This window comes from Pteropus medius, unplaced genomic scaffold (assembly GCF_902729225.1).
Source record: "Pteropus medius unplaced genomic scaffold, Ma_sr-lr_union100, whole genome shotgun sequence".
NCBI lineage: Eukaryota > Metazoa > Chordata > Mammalia > Chiroptera > Pteropodidae > Pteropus > Pteropus medius.
Window position 1 is genome coordinate 1,778,485 of NW_024342475.1, and position 8,089 is coordinate 1,786,573.

General features: G+C 47.1%; 1 protein-coding gene and 1 long non-coding RNA gene across 6 annotated transcripts in view; one reads left to right on the top strand and one right to left on the bottom strand.

The window, feature by feature from the left end:
* Positions 1 to 1,433: 1,433 nt before the first annotated feature.
* LOC120605323 (uncharacterized) lies at positions 1,434 to 3,941 on the bottom strand. The gene is made up of 3 exons (XR_005653608.1): positions 3,650 to 3,941; positions 2,499 to 3,133; positions 1,434 to 2,428 (listed from the first exon to the last, which is right to left on the bottom strand). It is a non-coding gene; the product is annotated as an uncharacterized LOC120605323 (long non-coding RNA).
* Positions 3,942 to 4,240: 299 nt separating this feature from the next.
* The window catches only part of CCDC61 (coiled-coil domain containing 61), a 21,658-nt gene continuing 17,809 nt past the window's right edge, over positions 4,241 to 8,089 (top strand). For 2 of the 5 annotated variants that reach the window (XM_039866255.1, XM_039866253.1), the window contains exon 1: positions 7,561 to 8,068. Coding sequence is in view for 2 of the 5 variants with exons in the window: in XM_039866253.1 (XP_039722187.1) it covers positions 8,056 to 8,068 (13 nt within the window). In the remaining 3 variants the exon portion in view is untranslated. Of the gene's footprint in view, positions 4,389 to 7,560; positions 8,069 to 8,089 lie in introns of those variants that run through there. The other 3 variants (XM_039866254.1, XM_039866256.1, XM_039866258.1) reach the window with 3 other exon arrangements.

Below are 8,089 nucleotides of genomic sequence, written 5' to 3' on the forward strand. Positions count from 1 at the left end.
CCCTACTCTCATGATTTCCCTCCTTTTTTAGGGGCTGCTCTCTCTCAGTCTCCTCTGCTGTTTCTTCCTCATTTTGGAGGTTTCGAAATATTGGAGGGTCTTGGGGTTCAGCCCTTGGTCCTCTTCTCTTTCCTCTCTTCACTCTCTCCTTTTATGGTGGGCTCCCAAATTTATACGTCTCTCTCGGTTAGACCTCACTCCTGAATTCGGACTCACACATTCACCTCTCCACACTTCCACTTGGATGTCTACTAGGAACCCCAGCATGTCCAAAACCAAACTCCTGATCCCCACTCTCCTCTGCCCCCTCCCACTCTATCTAATCTCAATAAGCGAAAACTTCATCCTGGCTTCTCAGAGCAAAAACCTTGCAATCTTTCCCTCCCTCCCAATACCCGATCCATCAGCAAATTCTGTCAGCTCTACCTTCGGAATATAAGCAGATTCCCACCACATCCCCCCACCCCAGCTGCTATCACCCTTGGAAAAGCCATCATCATTCGAATTATTTTTTAATCTTTTGCTTAAAAATTTTTTTATTGAGGTGAAAGCCACATGACATAAAATTAAACATTTTTGAAAGCATCATCTCTTTTAGTTCCAAAACTTTTTCATCATCCCCAAAGGAGACCCCACACCCATTAAACAGTGACTCCTCATACTCACTGCCCGCTGCTGTCCCTGGCACCACTAATCTGCTTTCTGTCCCTATGGATTTGTCGAATCTGGACATTTCATAGGAATGGAATCAATCATACTCTGTGTGGTCTTTTGCGTCTGGCTCCTTTTGCTCAGCATAATGTTTGTGAGGCTCATCTACACTGTAGCATGTATCAGAACGTCATTCTTTTTAATGGCTGAATAATAGTCCATTGCATGGCTATACCACATTTTGTTTATCCATTCATCTATTAACAGATATTTGGGTTGTTGCCACCTTTTGGCTATTCTGAATGGTGCTGATATGACTATTCATGTACAGCTATTTGTTTAAACATCAGTTTTCAGTTCTCTTGGGTGTATACCTAGGAGTGGAGTTGCTAGGTCACATAGTCATTCTATGTTTAACTTTCTGAAGAACTGTCAAAATGTTTTCCACAGACTGAAGCATTTTATCTCATTTGAATGATTATTTATTTATTGTTTTGGTTTGAATTATTTTAATGGCCTAACTTAAGATAAAACAGGAGTAAGAAGGGATTAAGAAGTACAAATTGGTAGTTACAAAATAGTCGTGAGGATGAATAGCATAGGGAATATAGTCAGTAATATTGTAATAATTATGTGTAGGGTCAGGTGGGTACCAGACTAATAGAAGGATCACTTCGTAAATTATACAAATGTCTAACCACTGTGCTGTACACCTGAGACTGATATAAAATTATATTGAATGTCAACTGTAATTGAACATTTTTTTTAAAAAGGAGGAAAAAGGCAAAGGGGAATAAGAGATTTAAATTTTCAGTTATAAAATAAGTCATGGGGATGTAATGTATAGCATAGTGAAGACAGTCAATAATATTGTGATAATATACGGTGTCATATGGTTTCTAGACTTATCATGGCGATCGCTTCTCTAGGTATATACATGTTGAATAACTATGGTGTACACCTGAAACTAATATCATATCATATGTTAGCTATATTTTAATAAAAATTTAATATTTGTGAAAAAATAAAAAAAATAAACACCAAAAAACAAACAAACAAAAAGACATGAGTAAAATCATGTCTCTGAGGCTCTTCGCCTTTAGTGGGTCCCATCACACTCAGAGCAAAATCCAAAGACTTTGCAAGGGCTTGCAAGACCCTATACAACTTGGCTCTGGTCCCAGATATCTTCTACCATATTCCCACCCACTCAATATTGACCCCTTCACTGTTCTTTAAATGCACTGGCATGCTCCCACCTCAGGGCCTTTGCACTGACTGTTTCCTTTTCCTAGAATGCTCTACCCTTGTACCCACAAGTCTGGCTCCTTCACTTACTTCAGGTCTCTGCTCTATGTCAGCTTCTCCGAGACACCATCTCTCATCATCCTGTCCCCTTTACTCTGTTTTATTTTCTCCATAATATTTATCACCACCTGACATTTATTTCTTTATATTTTATTGTTTGTCTCCCTTCACCAGGTCATGGGCTTTTTCTGTTTGTTTGCTGATATACTTACCCCCAGCACCCAGAAAAGTGCCTGGAACATAGTAGGTGCTCAATAAACACTTGATGAATGAATGAATGAATGAATGAATGAATGAATTGAACTCCATTTACAGATGGAGAAAGTGAGGCTCACAGAAGAAGCATGACTGGTGGGAGGTCTTCAGTGGTAAGAGGATCTCTTGAGTTTTAATCCAGGTCTCTCTGACGGAAAAGCCCAACTTCTTAACAGTGGACTAGTTCGTGAACTTTATATCTGGGCTTTGTAACCTTAAATGTTAGCCTTTTAGCAATACTCAATGTGGACTAGTTCGTGAACTTTATATCTGGGCCTTGTAACCTTAAATGTTAGCCTTTTAGCCATACTCAATTTATAGGTGGGAACGCTTACACCCAGAGAGGGAAGGGGGCCCCACAACCAGTTGGTGGCAATGTCAGGACTGGCTATTATGCCTCAGGGCAGGATTTCTGGTACTAGCTTTTGGCATGCAGTGATCATTTAATAAATGCAGGATGACTACTGTTTATAGTAGAGCTTGTGTAAGCCTCAGGGCCCTTGATTTGCACAGGCCCTTCCAAGGCCTTAGCAATTTGTTCCTACGGTCCGATGTTTTTGTAAAATTTACAAAGGAGGATATTTAAAATGCAATTGGTTGTTACCACTGACTTTTTCCAGTTCTGTTTCCCCCCACTGAACTTCTCTTTACCATGGCTGGTGCTGGAGCAGTTTCAGGCATTTATGGGTCCTAGCTGAGGGCAAGGTGAGCTGAGGATACATTTAGTTTGGGTTTTGTGGGATATTTTGATGGGGTTCACAGACACTTTCAGGTAAGTGCAAATTACCTACCTAGTTATCCTGGTGTAGGAGTGGCTTCTGGGAATGCTCCTATCATCCAAGGTGCTAACTCATCAGATGCGAGGCCACACTATCTATTGTGGCATGAACTATCCTCTAGGGGCCAACTCCAGAAGCACCTGTGCAAGAGAGTTGGGTCAAGAATTAAAAGGACTGAGCCAGAAGCTAGTCTGTGAAAACGTTCTCCAGAACATCCAACTAACACATGAGTTTAAACTTCATAAAAGTTTTCATACATATCCAAAAAATCTAGATGCCATCTGCAATACTGACTTGTGAAACTCAGACTTTTTCCGAATTCTGACTGAAAAAAGTTCCATCAAGCATGTTAGAGGAAGGATAATTTACTTTTTCTCTTCTCTCTGGAGATGAGGATATTATGAAATAAGTATATGCAGCCAGAAAAGTAGGAAATATATCACAGAGGTGTGTCAGGCAGTAAATTAATAAAAACATTACGTTATCGTCTTTGGGGATTTTGCAATGTTTGAGGTATTTGTCAGCTGTTTTAAATATGTAATTTGTTATTTCGTATTCGAAGTAAATTTTCACGTTCATATCCAGTTTTGTTTGTGATTTTGTATTCCTTTTCTTTCGTATTCCTTGTATTTCCCTCCCCTCCCCTACTCTCTTACCAAATTCTGTAAGCTGCATCTGCCCTGTTGATGCCTCATTGGTTCAAAAGAGGGATCGTTCTCAAGCTGTGTGGTTCCGGGCCAGTGGATGTACTTCTTTGAGCCTGTTTCTTTAGTGGCAAAACGGGGATCACAATAGCGCCTACATTGCAGGGTTGTTGTTAACTTTAAATAAGCCGAATCCTGCATAGCGCTTAATGCAGGCTTGGAACGCAACGAGCGATGATAAATCCAACCAGCCTTTAAGCTAGGTACACTTCCGCACACTTCCGCAGCTTTCAAACCCGCGGCCAAGTTCTTCCTGTGCGCATGCGTGTTCGACTCACACACTCCCCCCGCCCTCGCCTCTTTCCTCCGCAGGCGCGACCTACACTGCTGCAGGGGTTGATGGGCGGAGTCAAGGGGCTACTTCCGGGATTCCTCCCCTCGTCCAGGGACAACCCTCTTTGTATGACTGGCATTGACTATTATTCAGTAGTGATTGGACAGAAGAACGATCCATTTCAAAAAAATCTCTCTTCCGAGTTGTCCAATTGCAAGCTTTGGAGGGCGGGTTCTTCTCTGGGGCGGGACAGAGTGACGGGCGTCTATTTTGACTAATAGAAACTCGGCTAGGAATAAGCCAGAGCCAATCACAAGGGAAAAAGCCGGATCCTGGGGCGGGGCTGGAGCTTCGGCAGTTGAACCGCTCACGAGGAGGGGCGGCGGTGGAGAAGGTGAGAGACGCTGAGAGCGGCTGGTGCGCGGGCCGGGTTGGCGATCCTGGGGGGAGGGGGTCTCTGGGGGAAAGAGGCCTGCGGCGGGCAGCTGACCCGGCAGTGTGGGAATTGAGAGGGGGTGCCCTTTAACACGGGCGGGCGCTTTAATGAGGGGGTGTGAGGCAGAGGGCAGTTTGTGAGTCGGAGGGTATTTTTGTGTTTCGCAGGAGGGTCTTTAATGGGGAAAGTGTGTAAAGCAGGAGACGGCACATGGTAAAATACAGAAATGCTCTTGCAGTATAGTCTTGTGATTTAATGGGAACTTTTAAGACAGAGGGTTAATATAATATAGCGCAGTATGGAGCGGCGGAGGTCCCAGCGATGAGCTTTGACTTGGTGGAGGGCTTGTGAAGAAGCAACATTGAGGAAGGGGGGAATGGGACCTTCAGGGAGGAGGGTGTGCTTTAACGAAGTGTGAAGTCATAGCGTTTACTGCGGGCATACTGTGTGCTAGACACCTATCAAGTGTATTATGTCAATTAACTGTTAAACTTCCTAATAGCCCCCTACTGGTGGTGAAGAGCGTGGGCTCTGGCGTTTGGGTTGCTGGAGTTTGAATCTGGGCTTTGCCACCCGCCCTACCTTTGAACATCAATGTGGCTTCCTCGAGTTGTTTAACTCTTTGTGCCTCAGGTACATCATCAGTGGAATGACCTTATCTCTTCTGACTATGCCAGCCGCCTCACCCAGTCTCAGCTTCAAATGGTCTTTATATAGTGATAGTTCCAGTCTGGATCTCCCACCTGAACCTCAGAATCATATATCCATGGCCAACTTGACATCCAGACCTTAAAAACTTGTCCCAAACCAACACTGAGGTTTTCCTCTTTCAACCTCCAAAGCCAGTTGATGGCAATTCCATTCTTCCAGGTACTCGGCCAAAAACCTTGGAATTGTCCTTCACGCCTTCTTTTTCTCTCACCCACCTACGGTTCATCAGTCAGCAAATCTCATTGGCTCCACTTCAGATCACACCCAGAATCCAGCCCCATCTCACCACCTCCGTTGCTACCACTCCTGTCCAAGCCATCACCTGCTCTTACTTGATCTGTTGCAGGGGCCTCCTCAGTGGTCTCCCTCCCCCTGCCCTTGGCCTCGATCAGGGGGATTTTGTTAAAACAAAAGTTGGATGGTGGTGCTCCCCTGTTCAGACCCTCCTGTGACTTCTACCTCACGCGGAAGTCCTTGTCAAGCCCACAAGGCTCCACCTGCTGCAGCTCCCCTCTGCTCCCTGCTCTCAGTTCCTGCCACTCGCCCTTGCTGACCCTGCTTCAGCCACCTTGGCCTCCTCATTGTTCTTCACCCAGAGCAAATGTGTGGAGAATGTACTTGCTCTCCCCTCTGTCTGGATCGCGTTCCCTGCAGATGTCTAGATGACTTCTCCCTCACCTCCTTCAGGTCTCGATCGAATGTCAATTCCACAGATAGGCTCTCGCTGACCACCCAAGGTAAAATAGCTTCTGTCACTCCCTGCCTCCTCACTACCTGGTAATATTTTTCTTCATGACATTTACCATTACCTATATGACATGTATTAGTGTTTGTTTATATCCACTGGGCAACTTAGACCACCCTCCCACTATAGTGTTGGCTCCATGAGAATACAGACCATAACACCTAGAAGTGAACATACATGCTTCAGAGGTGTTACTTGTGCTACACCACCATTATCACCATTTCCTTCTGGCAGGGGGGGCTCCCGGTGGAATAGGGCAGGGATGTTGAGCTGAGAGTGTCTTGGATAGGGCGGTGGGGTCCAGATGGGGTAATAAACTGGGCAGATTGTGGCGGTCAGCGTAGAAGTTCTCAGCTTTAGTTAGTGCGAGAGGAGCTTGTAGGAAATGCAGGTTGCTGGATTCACCCCAGAGATTCTTCCTCTGTGCCATGCCTGGGATCCTGCATTTTCATTAAGCACCTGAAGGGATGCTGAAGGTCTTCAGCCCTCACTGTGTGAAACAGGCTGGTTCAGAGCTTGGGCTGGAGCTCTCATCATTTTACTCCTTTGTGGCTGGCCCTCTGCTGGGCTGCGCTGGGGCCACTGGTGACTGAGACAGCTCCTCACCCACCCTGGGAGTCAGGAGGGGCTTCCTGCCAGAGGAGACATTGGCCCTGGTACTTGGAGAGTGGATGACAAGGAGTGGGATGAGGGGAGACGACCTTGGCTGTATCTCCAGTGCCTCTCTAGGGCCAGGACCCCACTTATTGGCATCACCTGTTAATTCACAGCCCCTGGTTTGTGCCAGGCCTAGGGTGCTGGAGATACAAGAATGATCCAGGTGGCTCTGCCCTCTCAGGCTTCTGGTCTGTCACCTAATCAACTCGTTGCACAGATGATAACAGCTGACAGAGTGCCAGGCACTGTTTGAAGCACCTTATATGTATTTAACAAGTCCCCGCAACAATCCTATGAGGTGGGAGTTCTTATCCCCACTTTACTGGTGGGGAAAGGCCCAGAGAGGGTAATTGCCTCGCCCGGGGCACACTGTGGGTAAGTGATGGAGCTGGGATCTGAACCCAGGAGTCCCCCAGCCTGCAGCATGCGCCATGGTTAAGGTGAGAGGCTACTTTTAATTAGCGTTGGGAGGTAAAGAAGCAGAGAATTCTGGGAGGAGACAGAAGATGGTCAGGGAAGGGTAGCTGGACAACGAGTAGGGAGATGACCATTCCAGTCCCTCGCTGTGGGGTCCCAGGCAAGCCTCGGTTTCATCCTTTATAAAATGGGAGACGTTATAATACCTACCTGAGAGCAGAATTAAGGGTGAGTCCCGGTCGATAGGTATGCATGGTTCTTATCGAAGGCAAAAAGTGTTTGAGGGACAGTGGGGGAGGGGCCTGGATCCCCCAGGGGGTGATGTTGGGCTCCAGTGTGCGCTGTGGAGGTCTAGATTGTGGGGTGTCCTAAAGTACATTCCAGGGGAACGATGTGGAAGGTTTTAGCCTGTATTCTGAAGGAGTGTCAGGTGAAGGAGGGGACTTGTCCCAGCTTCCTCAAATCATTCAATGGTGGGGGTGAGCTCTGAAGGGGGGCGAGGAAGAGTCACCAGGCCAGGCACATGTGTGTGTGTGTGTATGTGCAGGTGGCGGCACGCTGCATTGGCGAGTCCTGCTAGGTCATGGCCGGCTGAATACGGAGTGGGTGGTGGGGGCTGCAGAGGAGTGGGGGCTGCCAGGGGTGGGGATTTCCCCATGTCTGGTGTGGGAGATGGTGATGTGGATTTGTCTCTTGGGAGGGACCCCAGCGTGGAGGACTGTCAGCTTGGCCCCGAAGTGAAGTCTGTGAAATCTGAAATATCCGGGGAGTATAATTTGGGAGGAGGAGTCAGAGGTGGTGATGTAACTCTGGAAGTGGAGAGGGGTCACCTTAGTGAGAGATGAGAGGGACAGGGCTGGAGGCTGGGAAATTGTGTGTGTGCAGAAGCCATGATATCATGAGGCCTGAGAAATGGGGTCAGGTGTGTGGGCCAGAGTGGGCGTCCCCAAAGAGCTCGCGAGGTCGATGTGCTGACATCGCGGATTGGCGAGGGCGGGGCCTCGAAGGCGCGGCTGAGATGCGGGGTCAAGAAGCTGAGACGGAGAAAAGAAGCTAGGAGAGACTTAGGACTGGAACGAAACCAGCGACCAGGATGGGCCACTGGTCACAGAGCAAGGATGGAGGATGCAGGTAGAAGGACAGGGTCTGCAT